We start from the raw sequence: 22400 nt of genomic DNA, 5'->3' as shown, positions 1-22400 counted from the left end.
CAAGGTGCAAAATTGTCTGATGTCTCTACTGTCAGTCTCTTCTTTGGTTCTCAGTTTAACTGGAGAGAATATCTTCAGCTTCGGCTGTTAATTTATGCTGCATAGATTTGGTAATTCAGACCATAAACTACATCCCTTATGTCTCCAATTCAAATCTCAGTCCAGTCAAACATTTGCTCAGAAAAATAACCAGCAGTGGAGAACTCCCCATGACTCAGCTGTCTGCTTTAAATGGTATGGAGGCCTTTAAACCCCTGCTTTCTGCTCCCCTTCACTTTTGGGAGCGGAAAGGAGGAGCTTAAACTTTAAAAAGCTCACAAACTGATATGAATCAGTTTGGCCTGCAACCACCTTATCAGTTTGTGTTTCAGACATGAACCAAACCACAAAAATGCAGTTAATAATGAAGAAACAGTTTTTTGCAGCCCTAAAATTCTGCTAAAAAACTGTAATTTATTTCTTCTTAGAAATTCACTGTACTATCATCACTGAGCCCTTCTCTGAGAATCATTTTGCCTGTGCAAAAGCCAAACATATTTTCCCTAACAGGGACAGGGAAGGGACTGCTAGTTTATAGCTAGCCAGAATGTTTGAAGCTGAGGCAGAAAAACATTTTTTTTCACAGAATCTACAAACAGTTTTCACAGTTCTTTTTGCTTTTAAGAGTATTTTTGAAGTACTTGGAAACAGTTGCACTATTATAGTACTTGTCTATTTCATTGACTCTTTGTATGTATTTCTGATTCTGCATTTAAATCACAAACTCTACACAATCACTGGGTGAAAAACCCTTGCCTCTCTAATCTAAATTTAAAAAAAATACTGAAAGTAATGTATGCCATTTCCTAGCAGTGCGCTGCTTTTCAAAATACAGAGAATCTAGGGTGGCCAACTTTGAAACTGGTCCCTCCAGTTGACTCTTCAATGTTCACTTGATCTGCAGCACATACCGGATGATGTTATTTATCTCCATGCCATGCTTCAGTGCTCATTTCCATGCATTAAGCTTCTACTGAAGGCCAGGACATTTTTCTCCAGGCACATGGGCAACTTTAAATCATTGATGAACTGAAGGGCTATTAAGCATGCGTGTGCATGTGATCTGCCTTGCATCTACAGCCATCCACAGTGTCAAGTCACTATAAATACACATGCACATTTCAATAACTGTAACCCATGCTCCATAAAGCTGAACATTCTTACCATTCTTTTCATCTCCTTGGAGACTTGGTTAGAACCAAGATGGTTATAAAAGGAACGATCCACTCCCCAGTGTGGAGGGTTGTGGCCAATGGAATTAGTACGTTGACGGTTCATTTTGGCTATTGTCGCTTTTTCATCTTTCTAGAAAAAAGAACACAGTAACAACAGAAATCAATTTTTAAAGCACATTAATACATTTAGAAAAGGTTCTGCACATCAACTGATTTTGGCTGTGGGCAATGACAAGGCTATATACCTTAGTCAGACAAGCATGACAAGTAGAGAGGCAACATGATCTCAAATCCAGGATCCCTTCTTTAGGAAAGATCTATTAATTGGGAACATCTTGATGCCATGCCTAATTAATGTTGCAAACTTCAAATATAGGAGCTCTTTTACGTTCCTTCATTATTATGCCATCTATTTATCTAAGTGGGAAATTTAATGGGCTCTTAGCCATGGAACAGCTTTGCATCTGTAACAAGAGTCAAATTAGTTCAGTGCAAACTATATAATCGCATACATACAGGAGTATTACTATGAGTGCTTATAGACTGCCCCTAAGGCCTGAGAAAACAATGTCTGCAGCTGTTATTATCAGATTTGACCAGTGACATAGCAAATGAAGTAGCTAGATTTGCTTGGTTATGTTTTTCATAGAATCATAGAGTTGGAAGGGGCCACACAGGCCATCTAGTCCAACCCCCTGCTCAACGCAGGATCAGCCCTAAGCATCCTAAAGCATCCAAGAAAAGTGTGTATCCAACCTTTGCCTGAAGACTGCCAGTGAGGGGGAGCTCACCACCTCCTTATGCAGCCTATTCCATTGCTGGACTACTCTGACTGTGAACATTTTTTTCCTGATATCTACCCTATATCGTTGTACTTGTAGTTTTTGAATTAGAAAGATCTGGATTGCTAATATATAGTCTTTTTATGTATATTGGTCGGTTAATGCTGATAGTTTATACTTACTATTATACTTAGATTATTAGTTTTCTATGGTATGTCTTTTTATCTTGTATTTAGCTCTTATATTTGGTTTGCTATAATCATCATTATGTTTACCTATTATTCTTGTATTTTGTATATCATATTATACTGTTCTATGACCATGAAGAAATTATAACAAAAAGATTCTGATCAGCATATTACTTGAGGGCTGTCAGAAATAGGCATGGGACTCCAACGTCATGAATTTTCATGCATTTTAAGTGTGGTCTGTGGTCATTCATGAGTGCAGACAGATTGGCGACAGTCAATCAAATTGTTTACAAAACTCTAATGCAACAGTGGGATTGGAATTCTCCAGCTTTGGAAACACCAACCGGAGCCTTCTAAAGTTTAACAGACACTGCTGGCTGCCAATAACCAAGTTCCAATCTGATTTATGAGCTTCGAAGGCTATATATTGAATTGCGCTCCCTTCCCCTCTTTTGTTGGCTGGTGAAGTGAAAGAGGCATAGAGCTAACAGAGCTGATTCATTGCTTTGCTTTTCATTTGCTTGATCTACTCTCTGTTGCTGGGGTTTGGGATTAGGGTGCAATGGATTCTGGGCTCTGGCGCCCAGCACCACTGTTGCGTGTTCCTTCTCTCCTACATCTCTTGCCAATGATCTACTCTGCTCTCTCCCATGGGATATGTGGAAGTTTTCTGGAACTAGGGATCTGGGTCTGTTCTTCCTGTGCTCACAAGGACTGTTTATGCACTGGGAACTTCACTGCCCCAGCTCCCGTGCAGGAGCACAAATAGGGGGTGGATGAGGTGCACCAGGCCAAATGCTCCCCCGTGTGGGAGCAGGAAGAGGTGGGGCAACCTGCCAAGAATAAAACTCCAGCCTGCAGCACAGCATGAAACTTCCAGTGAATAAACGGTCAAGCAGAGGGGCAGCAGGAGGTCACTCTTAAAAAGGGTCCGCCCTTGAACCTGCCTTGTCTGATCCCCCTGGTCATACAAGGCCATCATCTGGGCTGACCTTCCTTGAGTGGCCATGAATCTCCTCTTCTGCTCTCTCACCAGTGTGCAGAGTAAGTGGGTGTTCCACCTGGGAGACCTTCTTAGCCCCCACTGCTTCCACCTGGACTCAACCACCTAGATGAATTAGTCTTCTTGAATATCAACCTCTCCCTGCTGGGCCACCTGCTCTGGAATTGTCAGAGTAAGATCCAGGCTCTCCAGTATTGCCCCTCCATGTGTCCCCTCCCCCCATTCCTCCTCCTCTCAGTGTGGTCCAGCATGCAGCCCATGATTAGCATCATTGGTGCTTGGGTGGGAGGATGCCATTTGCAGTCGGGCTTGACTCAAAGCCAACTCAAACAACACCTACCTCATAAGCGAACAGCTACCTCATGAACCAACATCTACCTCAAAACAAAACAACAGCCTCATGAACCAGTCAACATCCACTTCAACAAACAACTTCTTTTACAAACATCTGCTTGTACAAGCAAGGCCCTGTTTGACTACTCCTTTCCATTTTATTTGTACAATTCACAGTCATGACAAATGATCTCTTATTTGTACAATGTGTTCTGCTAATGGTGAAGAACTGTCCAGAAATTTCACCTAGAGGTGAATCTGTGATCAGGGGATCTTTGTGTTTGGGCCTGAGTGGGTCTGGGATCGTTCTGGGCATACTTCTTTCCTTGTGCCCACCGAGGTGCTATGATGTCACTGTGGGAAGGCTCTGTTGAAACTCTGGGGACACCTGGTCTGCCTTTCTGATGTCTTTTTTTCCCTGCAGATAAGTATTCAATGCAGTGGATAGGCGTGCTCTGGGCCCAGGTGCAGAGTTGAATAAGACACCATCATTGGTGGGTGTGCTCTGCATCTGTCTGTTTCTGCCTTAGCTAGTGGGTTACTCAGCTGAGTGCCCACATTCATTATACCCATCCTTCTGCCATCGGGGTACTTTGGGGAGCCTCCAGCAAAGTCTGGGGGTTCCTGTCTTTCCATTGGTCTTTTGAATATTGGCTACATCTGTCGGCTGTTGGGTAGAGGCCGTGAGTAGACAGATGTGCTCCAGACCCAGATGCAGTCAAATAAAACACCCTGCACCTGTCTGCTTCCACCCTAGTGGGTGCCTTAGCTGAGTACTCACATGGGGGGCAGTTTAGGGAGCCTCCTCGAAGGTCTGCATGTTTCAGCCCTTGGTGGGGGGTGGTCATGCTTTGGGCTTTGGTGTCAGAGGTGGACTCAAGACTTTTGAGCCACCACATTGAGTTACTTTTCAGGGCTTTGGAATCACCATGTCTGCTTCCATCTCAGGGCTCTGACCCACCATTTCTACTTCCTTCTCAGGGCTTTGAGCTGTCCCCCCCCCCCTGGAAACTATGTAGCATATACAGCCACCCTCTTTGAAGGGTATCCAATCTTCACCAAGCTTTTCGAGTAGGTAATGGAGAGATGATCAGCAAGTTTAGCATCCCTAGCTGGGATGACTCAGTGCACACCGGGACCTTCTGAATGTGTGCCTCATTTCCCCACAAACCACTTTCCTGAAGGCACACTAGTTGTGTGTGTGTGTAAGTCGAACCCTATAAATTCAGTCCTTGTCACATTTGGAGGGTGGGTAGAGGAGAATCAACTAGATATCCACTGCATATTTGGTATCTCTAGCATGCCAGGGGAGGGCGGGAGTGTTTTCTACTGCTTTCTGAACTTCCTGAACGGGTTCGATTTGTACAAATGTTTTTTTCTCTGTGACAGTCTGCGGTTTAGTCCATGGGTGTGCCATGAACCGAACTGCATTTTCCCAATTCATAACCATCCCTAGTCATTAGACAACTGCACAAAAGCTTTGTCTGCTGATTTTACTAATGTCTTACTGCCAATAATTCTAGGAATTAACTAAAAGTATTATATAGTATTATCATAGCCCATACATAGCCATAATCCAATTAGTACAACTATTTGCAAACTACAATTCCCAGCAACAAAACAATTGTCATGTATAAAATGCAATTGATTTCCACACATAGTTGAACATAGCTACTATAATAAATATAAACCCTAAACAAGAGCCAAATCACAGAAAGATCAGCAGAGGACAGTGAAACCTCATGACAGCCATGCCCTTCTCTTTTATGAATAAAAGAAGCATTGTTCAATCTATAAGAACTCAAAATGTGAACTTCTTTGTGCCAGAATGCTAAGGAAATACTGGACAGCAATCAAAAGGGATCTTCAAATGATTCTAATAACACAATAATATGAAGTAACTTTAATTATATATTTGGTTGCCCCTCTTTTCTTAATAGCTATGGTGATTTCTTTCACATTTCTTTCTATTTCTGCCCTTTAGTCTGACACTAATTTCACATCTACAGCTTTAAAAAATATCTCATTAGAAGCCAAAAAAGGAAGCAAGAGCTAATCAGCAATCTGTGGCCAATTATTTATTGCCTTGAATAATAAATCTGATGTTGTCCATAAATTCTATTACAGCTTCATTAGGAGTTTTGCGACCAGTAACTGTCTAAAAAGCAGCCATAAATCTACCCTTCAGCTGATAAAATGAAAGGTATTTCATTACATTATAAATACTTCCATATTAAAAGATAAGACATGCCATGAAAAGAGTTTTTTTCCAGGGATGAATCACTTTGCTGAGATATAAATAACAGTGTACAAGAAATTCTTTTAGGCATTTATATTCTGAAAGTCCTATATAAAAGCTAAGCATGTATTTATTTGTTATAATCATAGTAGTTGGCTATGTTTTGAGGTTTTCCATCATATCTTGCATCATCTCTGGAACAGGAAGTGGGAAATGCAAGAATGCTGTCCTGTCCTACAATACCAGAAATTACATGGCCTCAGAGAGGTGGCCTCCAACTCTTCCAGAACCCACCGTTCACACTCCAGGTAGCAGCATGGAACCCACTTAATTGCAAACATGTGGCAAGATGTAACATGACACCACATTCTAATGACAAGAAGAGCCATGCCTTTGCTAAAAAAGGAATCAGTTTCCAGCACATGATCTCATCACATCACTCTGGTGCTTCTGTCATTATGCATGGCCAGGCAGGGTGGCACGATTGGTCTCCACGAATGAACGCTGGCACCAAATTCTTCCAAAAAGCACAATAAAAAATGGGTGAATCTACAGGGACTTGCAGCTCAGCAGGTGGGGCTCCATTCTGGGACAGAACCACATTGCCTGCCTTGGTCAGCTGCAGAACATGTACTTTGAGAAAGAAGTTCCCAGGTTCAGTCCCTGGCATTTCTACTCGTAGGTTCTCATAACCTCTGCTTGAAACTGAACAGATTAAATTTCTAGTCAGAGTAGACAATCCCAAACTGAACAGACCATTGTTTTGAGGCAGTATGTGGCACCTTCATAGCTGTTGGTGAAGTACAGAAGGGAAGCAGATAAATGTAGTAGAGAAGTGCTATGATGTAAACAGCAGAGCATCAGATAATGCCCATATCAACTTTGTATCTGTGCTGCATCTTTCCCTGCAACCAAGGTCATATGCCTTTAATTCATGCTCCTGGTTCGTACACTGGAGGCCTCAAATGGCTAGGGAATAGAATGCCTGAAGGACCATAGCCTTCTGTGCTATCCAATCCCTGCTCTCTGTGCCCCTACTTGAGGCTGCTGTTGGGATGTGAGTCCTCTAAAGCAGTGGTTCCCAACCTTTTAATCACTGGGGACCGGTCAACGCTTGACAATTTTACTGAGGCCCAGGGGGGGGGGTAGTTTTTTGCCAAGGGATGTCGCCGCCACCAACTCACCCCCTGCTCCACTTGCTTTCCCGCTGGTGTCCCTGACTTCCTGCCGCCAGCTGGGGGGCGCTGCCAGCAGCAGCTGCGCAGTGCCACACCGAGGGGGGGGCCCCAGCCATGATGGCTGCTGGAGAGCACCAAAAGTGAGCCAGCGGCAGAGTGGCAGGGCAGCCCCCAAGGCAGCAGCTGGGGAGGAGGATGAGGAGGAGCCATGGCCCAGTACCAACTGATCCATGGACTGTCTTCGAACCGGTACCAGTCTCCAGACCGGGGGTTGGGGATCACTGCTCTAAAGGTAATTCCCAGAAGCACTTGGAGGCATGATATTTCTTGGAAACCACTTCCAGTTTTGAATTTGTAAGAGAAAAAGAAATTTGGATTTGGAAAATTATTTTGAAAAGATTGCATATCCTATTGGTGCTGCTTTATACTAGCAATCTCCAAAAGCCCGTTGAAATAGGTCTTACATGCTTTTCTAAAGACAAAGAGGGAAATTTAGCCCAGAGCTTCATTGGGAGTCTCACTCAACAACCTCTGGGCTATCAGAGGATAAACTGACTTCATATCCGTAAATATCTTAAATGGTAAAACAGCTCATATAGAAGAGGATCTGCTTTGCATTAGAAGAGTCTAGGTTCAACTCCAGCATCTCCAGTTCAAAGGATCAAGTAGGACAGGGCTAGTCAACCTGTGGTCCTCTAGATGTCCATGGACTACAATTCCCATGAGCCCCTGCCAGCATTCGCTATTAAAAAGGTCTGCCTGAGACCTTGGAGAGCAGCCATCAGCCTAACTAAACAGTACTAACCTGGCTATATCACTGGTATAAGGCAAGTATAACGCAACTTCCTGGGGATGTAATATACACACACCCCTGGTGATTACTGCCTCTGTTACATTTTCAGTGTCCCAAGTCAGTAATGATTAGTGAGGGGCTGGAATGCTCTAACTCTTTAAATCAGGGGTAGTCAAACTGTGGCCCTCCACATGTCCATGGACTACAATTCCCATGAGCCCCTGCCAGCGAACATCTGGAGGGCCGCAGTTTGACTACCCCTGATTTAAATTCTACTGTCGCTAAATTCATTTTCTATTTATTTATATAATATCCTGGTTATTTTTATCTGTTGCTAAATTGAATTTAAAAAGAAATACTTAACTTTTGTTCTTAGTGCCACATTGCAGTTAGTTTTACTAGCTGGCTGTGATTGTTTTTACTGGTCGATTTTGTGCATCTTACGAAGTGGCATGTAAACAAATGAAGAAGACTCTTACAATTGTGCACATTTCAGGTCATAATGAACTGATCTGGGTCTGCTACAGCTTGTACCAGATAAAAACATCATGGGAAAAGGGCTGCGCTAACTTCTGTGGGCCAAATTGCTTATGCTAAATAAAGCACTCTCTGCAAAGCCAACTTTGCTGTCAATTGTAAAACTTGTTGGCAGAAACTCTTCCCGCTTCAGTTGCTGACAACCGAGGTCATAATCCCCTTGGAAAAAATGCAGTGTGCTTGCTCTCTACCAATTGTATCCAATATAAAAATTAAGCCATTAGGAACAGCGGTATTTTATGTCAGTTTAAATTAAAAGTAAATCCCACCGGGGTTAATCACCTCCCAAGTAATTGATCAAGGACCAGGATTCCAATTATTATCTATTTAGAGTAAAAGTGACAACCAAGCTTCCCTTAGACTTACAGCTACTGATAAGAAATAGACTGCACCATATTTATTTTTGAAGGCATTTAAAGAAGACTAATTAAAGAACCTCTTAGAGAAAAATCAGCCCTTTTCTACTTCAATGCTAACAAATGTATATAGGTCACTGTGTTCCGGTAGTTTGTTTCTTCTGCAACATCAAAATGATTTAAAGGCCAGCTTCTAAATGGGGCAACTGTTTTTGGGAGGAAAGTTTATAGTACAGTCTCAGAAATATTTTGTTCAGTGATGTTGGTCCTTTTGTTCTTCATGTGAACATGTAACTACTGCAGACCAGGGCCAAGCTAATTTAGCTATGCCTTCCAGCATGTAAGTCACCCTCATCTGAATTACTTACTGACCATCTATAAGCTTCAGCAATACAGAGCAAAGAAAATGCATATGCCAAGTACTGCATAGGAATAGATTGCATGCAGGATAGGGAAAAGCAGTCAATACAATAAAGACCCAATTAAAATTTTTCTGCCTGTGGCTTTTCTTCCTCTTTATAACTTTGGTTTTCTTCCCAAGCCCTCAGTTTTGCTGTGCTAACTGGCAGACAAAAAGTCACTCTGAGCGACCTCCTATTGCTGCAGCAAATCTAATATGGGCTTCACCTTTCCAGTTTCACTATGTGGTACATTCCAGGCTCTTTTGTTTTTTTTGTTTTTGTTTTGTTTTTAATAGCAATACCACAGCTGTAAGTCCATATGAACTGGACTCACTTAAACTGGGCTGAAACTCATGAAAACCAAAGTAGATGATAATGCTTTGTAAAAGGATCACATGCAAGTCATTTTGTTTGTTCAGCTGGATGGATTTCTGGGACACCATTTGGAAAACAATTAACTCACCCTCCTAGGAGCTGTTGGGAGACGTTTCTGACTTAAAGGCCATCTCCAGCATCTCTTTTCCAATACTCTATAACTGCTTTCACACAAGGAAACTCTCAGACTGTTTAATCCCAAAGCCTGCAGGACAGAATTCTAAAATAGCCTACACAGAGAATACACTATTCTACATTGGAAACAGGAATGGTTTAAGGATTTGCGGGGCACATAGCACCGGACCCAGTTTGAGGATTTGTGGGGCCCTAGCAGAATGCAGCAGGAACAGCCAGACTGGGGGCAGAGGGTCTCCCCACATTGGAAAGCAGTGTCCATAAAGAGTGACTCAGTGTTCTTAAAGAGGGAAATGGGGGGAAAGAGAGTCTACAGCCCTGATCCATGGGTGGGAGAGTCTACAGCCCTGATCCATGGGTGGGGGAAGTTACCATGAGGGGCCCCTGGAAGCACAGGCCAAGTAGTGTGCGCTACATAGTTAAACCAGCCCTGATCAGAAGGTATATTATTGGCCCATAAAGATTACATGGCCAGCCTTAGTCTCTATTATTATTATTGTTGTTGTTGTTATTATTATTATTATTATTATTATTATTATTATTAGTTAGATTTCTTACCCGCCACTCCCATGATGCTTGCAGCGGATTACAATATGTGCTTAAAAACTATGCAAGGAACATCCACTGTCATGACTATATGCTTTTGCATGAACAGCAGGAACCCAGACACGACTCACAGAAACACATTACGTGGTGATTTTATAGAAACTGTTGGAGTAGCTTCAAATGGACATCTCATTAAACAAATCATACACAAGAAAGTAATCTTTGAAGAAGAAAAAACACAAGAGAAGGAGTGGAAGCAAAAGTGAGGGACTGGAATTTTGCTCATATTTCTCTAGCAAACCTCTAGCAAGGGGTGGAAAGCCTTCTCATGCTTCATTATCATTACAAAAGAGTAAATCAGCCCTAAAGGAACACACACAACGCATTAATGCTTGATTATTTATTTTAAAAGACACTGAGTGAAGGGAAGGAGCAGCAAGTGAGATCCACTGTTTCTACTTTTGACATGGTCTGTGGCACATCTGACTGCACAGGCCCTTCACTCCTTAACGGGGGATGTGGAATTGAAACAGCTGGCCCGGGTCTCAAATCTATAACTTCTCCCCAATCAAAACAAGATTCTTTTTATTGCCACCACCACTAACATTATAGAGAAATAGTCCATTTCGTCTTCCAGAAAGGTTCTATTTTGATCACTTTAATGACTCTTCAAATTAAACACCCTAGGCTTTTCATGCCTATCTACTACAAATTACTCTGCACATAGTGGAGCCTTGGGAGTTGTACCTCACAGAGTAAACCAGATCCAGGCAGGAATCTACTCACCTGAACCAGTTCACTGTTCAAGCATCTCAAGTAATTGCTTAAGGAGCCACAGCGAAGGAGGCAGCAGGCCTGTGTTGCTCCAGTCATTGCCAGGGCTGGCTGAGGAGACATTTTTCTGGCCATTGTATCTAGAGCAGTGTCAGTGTACCATTGCTACCTGAAGCTGCTGAGAGTGTATGGAAGCAGATACATCCTCCTCCCCATTCAAGTTGGGCCTCACTGGATCCAAGATGCATTGCCTTGGAGCCAGGAAACAGTAGCATGTGAGGCAGAGGAGAGCATGTGTTTCACTGTATGTCTCCAATGCTTACAATAGAAATATAGCCTGAGCCACCAGTGGCTCACCACCTCTTGGTACCTTCATGAACTTGGGCCAAGGTAGGCCTTTACTTCAATGCAAACAGACGACCGCAACAATAATTTTATAAAGGGTGGGGAGGGTAGCTGTGTTGGCATGAAACAATAGTACAAAGTTTGAATCCAGTACCACCTATAAGACCAACAAAGTTTAATTTTTGGATAGTTTAAAGGTACCACAGGAATTAAACTAGTTTTATAACAGAAACAGTGAGCTGTATGTCATCAGTTTCTACAACAAAATATATAATGAAGCAAAAACAAAAAAAAAATCCTAAAAATTGGGCATGTCTGGGCATTTTTAGTTTATTTTGCATACTGCTTCTCTGCTACAAGCACTTGATCCCAGTTACTCATATACATTGTTCCAGTTGCTTATATATATTTATCATGAGGGATATCTCTTACCCTTTTTTGGCTACATCGTACAATGAGGAAGGTCTCTATGCTATGTTCCTTGAGATAAGCATTGCGTTCCCCTCCAAAACCAAGCTCCACTTCATAGTCACCATTCAGATAGTTCAACGTAGCTTTTGTTATGTGGATCCGCCTAGAATGAAAACAAGACAATCAAATCATGAAAATTATTTTCTACTTAAAAACCAAGAAATAATCAACAAACATATTGAACAAGGGAAATATTGCATAGACTGGGATCATCTACAAGTTATCTAAAAGTGTCACCAATTCACCGATCCTCCAAACCATTCTTGTAATGCATTAAAGCTAAGGACTGCCATTACTATTATTAGGGTTATGTCCACACAGATATTTCTCCAGGTAGAAGACAGCATTCTCCCACATTATTGGAGACCTATAACACAACATCATGCTCGTTCCCAGCATGACTTATGGGACTTTCATGGGACTTGTGACTAATGACACTTTTCCTATTTAACCAGGGGTCTGACTTCCTCTATTCTGACTTAAACAGTATACAGCATGGTGGCGGAGAGGCTGATTCTGTGAAGGCAAAGGAGTGGCAGGTTACAATAGATGAGCGACTGGGATGTGAGTGTCCTGCATAGTGCAGGGGGTTGGACTAGATGACCCATGAGGTCCCTTCCAACTCTATTATTCCATGATTCTATGATTCTATGGCTGCAAGCACAATCACCCTGTGAAAGCTCTGCCAGCAGCTAATCCATGGAGGGAGAAGAGCTTAGTATTCAAAATCCAGCAATAAGATCCAGAACCCTTCCCCACACTGCCTTTTAGCCCTTTAGAAAGTCAATCCTGAGATCCTAGGAGGACACTTTAATTAATACACATACTGTTGTCATCCTTTATGCTTCTTGTATGCATATATATAATTGGTGGGCTTACTAACATGAGGCAATATAACATTTCCAGAGCAAAACAGAACAAACAGACTGTGATATGGTGACACAGAGTAGGACCCTCTTACCCCGCTTTGCCTCCTGCTTCCATGTGATTGGCTAACGTAACATCATTTGACCATACATCAAACTGCCATTTCCTGAGGCCCAAGACTCCACAGTGAACTCTCCCGCTGTGAATCCCAACGCGCATATTCACGTTGACGCCAGTCACCTCCCTCACTAGTCTGAGCAAAGAAAAGAGGGAAGACATACATCTGAATGTAGAATATGTGATTCCTTAAAAAAATGATGTGAACATATAAAACACCGCACTGCAGTGAAATAAAGCAAACACATGGCACTCTTCTGTGACAAGGTGGGCTCTTTAAGCAGCACAAATGTTTGGAAGGAGGTGTCCTTTTGAGTGGCTGTCAGCTCTCATGGGAAAGAAAAGTACTGGTTTCTGACTCCCCTCCCAAAGCTGGATGCAACTTTCCCATTCTCAGTGCCTCATTAAGCATAATGACCATGTTGCAAAGAGAAAAAGGAAATGATTTCAGAACTCTCAATCTGTCTGCATGGCACCAAGCATCAAATGTTCCACAAATGAAACATAATATACATGTGAAAGTAAAAACAAAAAAAGAGAAACCCAAGAAAGAAATCTCAAACTGCTACTGTAAAACATCAAACCCGTCCTCTCCAGTTACTCCCAGCAGGCTCTGATGCTAATGAGCTCTCAAATGTCCTAGAGTTTGCTCCCAAAATTATCATTGGAATGCTTTGTGGGATTTTGCCTTTTAGGGCAAAAGTTGACTTGGAAGAATGCAGCAATTTTGCAAGGAAATTATATCTAGGGATTAGGGTGGCTGCCATGAGGCAACTCTTGGCCTTGAAAGACCCCAAGTGCTTGCTTTGGATTACTGCTGCTGGACACGCTGTGGCTGTGGAGGGGAACAGACACAACAAGGCAATTTCCAGGATGGTTGTGGTACAGATGAAAATTATCCATGTGTTGAACAAGACTGTTCTTCTTCACTGGAAAGAGCACAGATCACAGGCCAGATTCAACCATGGGTAAAAAAATCACCCGGCTGTGGTCGCCAACTGATATTTGGACTATCATTTGTCCTGCCTCCCGTGTCCTGACCCTTTCCTGTATTGCCAACAGTCTGGAGAGAGAAAAGTGTCCTATCTATTTAACAGACTTCATGTATAGGATTGGCAGCTGAAACTTTTTATGGCATGGAGGTAAGCAACTTCTCTAGTAAACCAACATCCTATGAACTCTCTGCTAAAGTAACAGGATTTTTTCTTTCTTTCCAGGTAATTATATATAATTATAAATGCTAAATATTAGTTATCCATAAAATTTCAGATCAGGTAAATAATCCACATGCCCTGGACTGCTTCTCCAGTTTTTCTAATTTAGCCTGAAACTTGTGCTTAGTCCTTAAACAAATACACAACATTACTAATATGTTTGTTAGGGTCCACTAAATGCCATCAAAATGGAATCATTAAAATTTTAGAAGATTCCTATAATTCAAATATGACATTGCAAAAAAGTATATATTATACTTTCTCCCATCACAGGACTCCTGTCAATACAGGAGGAGCTATTAACCATATCAGGAAGGAAGGAAGGAAGGAAGGAAGGAAGGAAGGAAGGAAGGAAGGAAGGAAGGAAGGAAGGACAGAATCATAGTTGGCCAAAAGCCACAGTGTGACTCCCAGACACTGCATACCAAAAAACTGAATGCTGACTCAGCCATGAGGTTGCTCCCCGCCACCACTATCACCTACTTACTCCTACTCCTAAGCTTCAGTCAGGCAGTCCCATTTTTAAACAGTTTAAAAGCAGCATTGCCAACAGGCCTGAATAAAAATACTCTATCCATCCATCAACGTTTAAGGTTCTGCCTTGGATCTTCATGGCCATTTGTGGTTCAGTGTACCTGAGGGACTATCTAACTCCTTATGCCCCACACACAGCTCTTTGCTCTGTGAATTTGAATAGGATGGTGATAGCCAGCCCACAGGAGGTTTGCCTGGCCTTGACCAGGGTCAGGGCCTTTTTGGTCCTGACCTCTACCTGGTGGGAAAATCTAAAGGCCCTGTTGGAGCTATCACAGTTTCACAGGGCCTGAAAGACAGAGCTCTTCCACCAGGCTGATATGAGGAACATCTATTGAGTCCTCCCTCAGAACACCCCTCTTCTGTGGCATAGAGCTGGTGGGGCCCATTGAGTTTTAGAGGAGGGAAGAAGGGTGGGAGAGTTAGGGTTGATGGTTATTGTGGGTTTGTATTTTAAACCTGATGTAAACTGCCACGAGCCAGCTGGAATGGGAGTGGCAGTCAGCAAATATAATACTAAATAAAAATAAAATTCTAATGGGATGTTTAATCTTGCAAAAGAAAAGACTCTGGGCTTTTTTTTACAAAGAGCACTCCTGTATACAAAGTGCAATCCACCAAATTCGGTCTTTCTAACTCTAGCCAGCCTGTTTCTTTAGAAAAGCATAAACGACTTAGATACTCCAAGAGTAATTAATAATGCCATCATCAACAGGGCTACACCCATCAAAGTCCATTGAAATTAGTAAGCGTTGAAGCATATACGTTTTATGATGATAGCATAATATTCTAGAGTGGCTTGGCTACATGGCCTTGAAGCTTTGCAAACCATCTTAAAACTATCTTTATTTGTTTAATAGCACACAATTCTATCTGCATGGATTAATTACTGCTTTCCTTCAGCCCCCTTATTGATAATGCTCATCACATTTTTCTTCTTTTATTTCCAATTCGGAATACAATGTATTGCCTACACTTCTTTTTTGGTTGTTGTGCAGTGGCCATATTCTAGTCTGGAAAAAGCCACTTTTTGTAAAAGCCACTTTGGGTCCTCATTGGGGAGAAAGACAGACAGGGAAAGAAAGGGAGAGAGAAGCAACAATGGAAAATCCTATGGCTAGGAGCAAGAAGGAGAAGATTTAGACAGTCTCTGAAAGATGGAGACTTTTGGAGAAGGGTTACCAACTCTGGGGTAAGAAATTCCTTGAGCTCTGGAGTGGAGCCTGGGAAAGACAGAGTCTGAGGAGGGGAAGAAGCTCAGCAGGAATATGATCCTCTCCAGCCCACCTTCGGAAGTTATCATTTCCTTCAGGAAGCTAAGCAGGGTTGGACCTGGTCAGCACTGGGATGGGAGACCACCAAGGAAGTCCAGGGTCACTACTACCCAGAGGGAGGCAATGGCAAGCCTAGACGTCTGAATTGGCTGCAGCCAGTGCCGCACTGTGTATGTGTGGGGGGGGGGGAGTGGGCACAGATGCATAACTTGGCACAGACACGTAGGCATGCATCAAGTTATGCACCGGTGCCCGTGCCTCCGCTCCCCCCCCCCCCCCGCAGCGTGGCACTGGTTGTGTTGGCCTGGAATGGCTGATTCAGATGCTGCCGCGCACAACCCAAGGCAAGCCTCTTTGGAATGTCTCTGGCTAGGAAAATGCAGCTGCAACAAGAAGAGTCAGACTGCTGCCTCCCTACTGCCCTCAAATTCCTTCTTGCCCTTTACTGCCCCCAAATTTTTCAGTACCCATGGATTCTTCCACTGTCCCCAGGGGGGCATACCAACCACTTTGGAAACCCCTAGACCAGATGAACCACTGGTCTAATATAGCAGGGCCCTTTTTATGTTCTTCTCAGGGTTCTCGGTAAATGGGGTACTCAGATATAAGGCTGCCCTATGCAAAGTATTTATATCACAGATAACCTCAAGTGTGTGGAAGGGGGAAAAGGCACAGGGTCACACCTCAGCTCAGGGCCATGTGCCAGGACAACTCCTTTCAACATGTATAACAAAGCAAGCAACATTTTTCTATCAAAATGCTTGCTAGCTTCTGTGAGGCAGATGTGTCTGTACAATGCCTTATCTTCTCACTTCCAGATAATGCTACTGAATGGCCCTCTGACCTGAGGGATGCCACAAGTAAGGCACAGTCATCTTTCTATGGTGCTGTTTGAATTCAAGTGAGTATGCAGACTGGCAATGAAGTGCACTCCAGTTTTGTTCCTTGACACTTTCAAAAACCTGGCTCCTGTTTTGTGCAGGATGAACAGGATTTAACAATCTTATCTCTTTGCTGAATCTGCAGGGAGCAACTTTCTGTTCCTGCTGCCTTCCCTCTGATGAATGGACAGAGCTCCTCTGACACGCAACGGTAAGGAAGGTTTGAAATGGCAGCTGAACTTTTTAATGCTTTTTGGAAATGAAAACAGAACATGTACCTTTCAGTACGTACTAGCAAAAGAGCACAGAACCCAACCATAATCCAACCTCATCAGAACTCAAAAGCTAAGCAGGGTCAGTACTGGCTAGATCTTGGATGTGAGACTACCAAGTCCAGGGGCAAATCGCTTCTATTCATCTCTTGCTTGGAAGACCCTGCAGTGTCACCATAAGCCAGTTGTGACTTGGTATTTTCTACCACCAAAGGAAGCCTTAGAATACAGATGCCCAGAGGTAAACAGAAACAAAGGGGCAGTTCAAAAAACAACAACAACATTGAGTATATCTATGTCCACATGAAGACGATCAAGTACCCACATTACATTAATTTTAGCATATTCCAACTTTCTCAGGATTTTACCCAATATTTTGACTGGCTTTCATTGTTTAGAATTACAAGTTTTAAAGCACATGGAGATATTTCTTAAAAGAAATCTGTTATAACATAAAATGCAATGGACTATAGTGTTGTTACATATCCACACTGGGTGTCTTACATAGTTTCTGAGACCCAACACACATAAGAACTTGATTAATCCTTGTAGAGTATCTCCGGGCTGGGCAATGAGGCCCTTAACTAAGAATTAATTTATCTGCAGCTCCTGTTCTTTTAATACCAAAAACAAAATGAGCACATAAGGACTCTGTTCAAACCATAATAAACCAAAGTCCACACCAGCTATCACCCAAGCAAATTGCTTAAAACTAGGGTTGCAGAAAAATATCCTGCCCCTTTAACAGAAGCCTAATGTGTAGAACTGGGCAGCTGAAGCTCTTCACAGCATGGAGGAAAATAACATCACATGATAGATAATATCCTGATCAGCCTCTAATGAAGAGTCAGGGCATTATTCTCCGGGGCAATTAGCACTTGTAATCAGAGCAGTGTTTCCATGAGATCACGTTTTTCAAGACACATGAAGAGCATGGAGAACCCAGGTCCATCTTGGCAGCTAGCGGGACTGTAATTCTGGCTGCATCATCTTCAGTTGTACAGGAATGAGCCTTTCTCGTGCTCAAAAGTTGTCTTTGTCAGTATCATCCTGTGGGCCCTGGACATGAGCTTTCCTCATGTACGTCAGCCTATGTAGCCTGTGGGAAAGTGCATTACACAAAGGGCCTGACTATACAAAATATTCCCAGTTCTCTTTTGGCTAAGATCAAGTGTGTGTAGTTCTCTGTTTGACCACCAAACATGGAGTGTACCAAGTGACTCCTTAAAAAACAAGTAAACATTCTCCACTCCTTCCCTGTACTGAAACCTGAAAACTTCACAGCCAGAGTTCAGCTGTCTTCTGATCCCTGAAAAGACCACAGGAATGAGGGTTGCCAGCTCCAGGTTGGGAAAAACCTGGAGATTTTGGGGGTGGAGCCTACGGAGGGCAGGGTTTGGGAAGCCACACCTGGAGACTGGCACTGGTAGTACATGTACTCAGCATATAGCCCACTCCTACAAATGCAACCTTCTTTGTTGCTGCACAAGTATTCCATCTCCCGTTCAACATCAAAATTTGGTCACCGCTGAACTGGCAGAAAGAAATAGGCACAACTTGATGGTTTACAACATGTAATCCTAACTGGAAACATACATACACAATTGATTTTCTACATTCCCCTTGCTGGGAAATGTAATACTTACGAGATGGCCTCTATCATATCCATTCCCATTTCAACACAGCAGTGTGCATGGTCTGCTCTTGCCTCAGGTAACCCAGACACACAGTAATAGCAGTCACCTAGGATTTTGATACGCAAACAGTGATTCTCCTACAAAACAGGGAGAAAATATGCACTTTTATTTCAGGATGTTAACAGGGCAGTCAACATTTATCAGAAATCCAGACTGCAACACGGTGGTGTGCTGCCGTTGTAAAAGAGCAAGAATGCCAAGGATAACACAAACAAGGCCCACTTACGGCTGCGAGTTTATCAAATCTTGCAAAGAGCTCATTCAACGTCATCACCAGCTCCTGAGCAGTGCACTGGGAGGCCAGGCTGGTAAAACCCTCAATGTCGGCAAAGAGAATGCTAAACGGGTCAGACATAAGAAGAGGGAAAAACAAAAATGGTAAATCAAGAGAGGCGGTATAGAAATCAACCAATAAATAATGCTGGGGAGGAGCAGGAGCAAGCCACCTTTAACACCAACAAGGTTTCTGGGCCCTTAAGTAGCAACCTCTGGATATGAACTGTAGGGTCAGATGTTGGGTCAGCCAAGGATGGTACCCCCACCCCCACCCCAGGGAGTGGGAATGGTTATTTTCTCTTCTTTATTTATCTAAATTGTATTTTTTCTGTTTTTTTATAAGCCGCTTTGCACTTCCTGTGAGGGTGGTCAACAGACTGCCCCTGCCCCCCCCCCCGCAATCTTGTTTCTTTAATAGAAGCTTCATAGGACTTTATGATATTTATCTCCATGCTCTGAAAAGTTTTGGCTGTCCATTTCCCCACATTGAGTTTCTATTAACAGGGCAGGACAATTTTGTTCCAGGCTTCTGGCAACCCAAGCATGGGGGAGAAAAGCAGCACAGAAATGCCTGCCCAAGTGCCTACATATTCTGTCTACACTGCCAGGCTGTCCACTGCTCCATGCTTCCCTTCTCTTACATTTATGGCTAAGTCGGAAATATAAAATAACGTTTAAGCTCATATCCAAAGCTTAATGGACATTTATTAGTAGGCACTGAGACTCCCCACATGTTAATAACAATGATTATTTCCAGCGGGCTACTGAAATAATTCACAATGGGCTGCTGATGGTTTGCACACACATCTAGGCAACTTTGGTTTGATTCCGTAGCCTGCAAAAACGTTCTGTACCAAAATAAAGCAATATTTATTTAGATGGGCAACTGACTCTGTTTAATGTCTATCCTCACCACAAGAATAATCTTGTGAATCTTAAACTGCACAGTCCCCCCATTTTGATAAATTATAATAAACAACATTAGAAGGAGAGTAATTCCAGAGAGTTGGCTGTGTTGCAGCAAAATACAATTGATGGCAATTTAAAAGTGGAGAAGCTTTTATATCTGGCATAAGTCACAAAGCATAGTGTTATCTGCAGATAGGGACCATTTAGAAGCAGTCTTAGGGGGCTGTTTGGCTTGGGACTTTCCAATATTTTTTGTAGCAACTCCCACTACCCAGTCTCAGAATTCCAAAACTGCTCATGAGCTCAACAAGGTTGGGAATAGGGTTGGGTGCTTCACCGTCCAAATCAGCCGTTCATGCCTGAAGCAGCCAGTACTGCGGCACGGGAGGGGTGGCACCGATGCCGGAGCACCAGTCGGCGGCGCCTCCCCCCCCCCCGCCCCATGGCACTGGCTGCTTTGGGCACGAACGACCACTTTGGACGCCAAAGCGCCCAATCTTAATGGGGAACCGTAGTCTATTCCTGGCAAATAGCTATCCAGTACATGTTTGGAAAGCTCCAGCTAAAGCTTTCTACCCTTCCTTTTTAAAGGGGTATTAGACAGATTCATGGAGAATAAGTTTATTGGTGATTACTAGCCACATTGACCAAAGGGAACTTCGATATTCTGAAGCCACTAAATTTCTGCATCCCAGATTCAGGAGGCAACATCAGGGATAGACTTGGCCTCTATGCCCTGCTTTTGTAGTTCCAGGGGAATGGTTGATCACTAGATGGACTCCTGTTCTGATTCAGCAGGGTTCTTCTTATGTTTTTATGTTCACCTCATTCTCCTAACACACCTCTTTCATGTAAAAATAAAACCTACTCCTCACTTTATGTGTGAATGGAGTCAGGGACAAAGCTTCGAATAGGCACATGTGGTTGCTTCATCATGTCTAGTCTGAGTCTGGCTGCATCCTCATGGTGATAGTTCTGTATGAAGCTCTCATTGCTGCTGCTGCTTATGCAGCAGCATTCACGGTGACCATGCAGCATACAGCAGTTTTCGCTACCTTTTCTGTATTGCTGTACAGCTTTGTATGGCTGTCACTCCTCACCACCACAGGAGCATTTTCCAAAACATATGGTAATGGCTACATTGCTATTTCACAGTAATGTTATAACAACCTAGTGCCAAAGTCTACCAGGTTCTGCTGAATTCAGTGTTTCCCCCCCAACAAAAAAGAGTCTATCCTTTTGTACTGCAGAGATACAAGGTGTTCCTTTACGTTTCCACAATGAAAAGGGCTTTCTTTTAAAAACGGAAGCTGAGAATTACGTTTTAAAACGAAAGCTGAGAATTCAGTGTGATTAGAAGATCATGGGGAAACAGCAGCAAAGCAGGGGAAAACCCAGAATGTGGATGATTAGGCGATGACATAATGTGGATGCTCCAAAACGACATTCCAGCTTGGAAGCCAAATCAGAGCACAACCTCTGTGTAGAAGTAACACCAGAATTTAGCTTTTAGTACAATAAAATACTTTGTTTTAAAAGGTGTGCATTAAAAAAAAAACCTCTCTGTGTTTTCATTTGTGTGTGCCTGAGGCAACAGGAAAATTATTAAAGAATGGGTACAAGCTTTCTGTTTGACACACTGAACTCCTCTAGACCAGTGGTCCGCAACCTTTTTCTTGTTGCGGCCCGCTTCCAAGGGGTGGGGGGAGAGAGCGACCCGCGGCGCCACACATGCGCAGCAGCCCCACACAAACGTGCATGCATGGAGCTGCCGTGCATGCACGTTTGCGCTCTCGGAGGGGGCCACAGACCGGGGGTTGATGACCCCCACTCTAGACCATTAAACAAGTGCATTTTTACAGAATCAGTTTAGATAGCTGGAGACTTCTCAGCTTGTAGAGATGAAAATTTATCAGAACACACCACCAATCTGATTATCTGGCCATGCAAATGAGTATTAAATGAAAGAGAGATGTTTATATGTCAACATCATTAGACTCGTTTTCTAAGTTTGCTCAGATCAGGCACACATTCTTTGCCACAGACATGGGAGCACAAATAACCTTCTTTGAAACAAGAAAGCTGCTTCTAGGATGAACAATAAGACAAGGATTGCTTTGCCCAGGGTTTGTTTCCTCTATCCATGTGATGTTTAGCAGAAGGAGAAAGCAAAATAATTATCAGCTCAAGAATTCACCACCATACGCATCGCTAGAGGCTTCTGTCTGATGATCATGCATTCCAAGCTCATCTTGCCTAAATGAAGGCTGAGAATATCAAAGAAGAAAAACGTCTCAGCTGGACCATGTGCCTATTTGCAAGAATCACAAGAATGGAGGCCCCCAAAGAATAACATGCTTAAGAAAAACAAAAGGGCTGCATTCCATCCTAGCTTCTAAAATGCAGTAATAGCTAAGATTCAAAGAACAAAGCCATGAGCTTCCAAAAACTCTATTTACCCCCCTTGTCACATTTTTGTTTGTTTATTTATGTTATTGATACATTGCCTAGAAGACTCAGTCAGTTATGTTAGCACTTGGACCAGAGCATTCTATCAAAAAGCAAAACGTTAATTTTGAAGTTGCTGGCTATTATAAGAATGAACAACTTTTAATATGCAATTTATGGGTGGGACACTAAAAGTATATTGCAGTGTGCACAATGAGACAACTCCTGCCAAGTGTGA

At 42.8% G+C, this 22400-nt stretch overlaps 1 protein-coding gene across 3 annotated transcripts in view; it reads right to left on the bottom strand.

Annotated features, from left to right (window-relative positions):
* ADCY5 (adenylate cyclase 5) overlaps positions 1-22400 on the bottom strand; it is a 285163-nt gene that overhangs the window by 72066 nt on the left and 190697 nt on the right. For all 3 annotated transcript variants that reach the window (XM_077320443.1, XM_077320440.1, XM_077320441.1), the window contains exons 4-8: positions 18756-18867; positions 18479-18606; positions 12635-12793; positions 11635-11776; positions 1204-1344 (exon numbers count right to left, since the gene is read on the bottom strand). In XM_077320443.1, coding sequence (XP_077176558.1) covers positions 1204-1344; positions 11635-11776; positions 12635-12793; positions 18479-18606; positions 18756-18867 — 682 coding nt within the window. The remainder of the gene's footprint in view (positions 1-1203; positions 1345-11634; positions 11777-12634; positions 12794-18478; positions 18607-18755; positions 18868-22400) is intronic.

This window comes from Paroedura picta, chromosome 2 (assembly GCF_049243985.1).
Source record: "Paroedura picta isolate Pp20150507F chromosome 2, Ppicta_v3.0, whole genome shotgun sequence".
NCBI classification, from domain to species: Eukaryota; Metazoa; Chordata; class Lepidosauria; order Squamata; family Gekkonidae; genus Paroedura; species Paroedura picta.
This window is presented reverse-complemented; position numbering and strand designations above follow the sequence as displayed.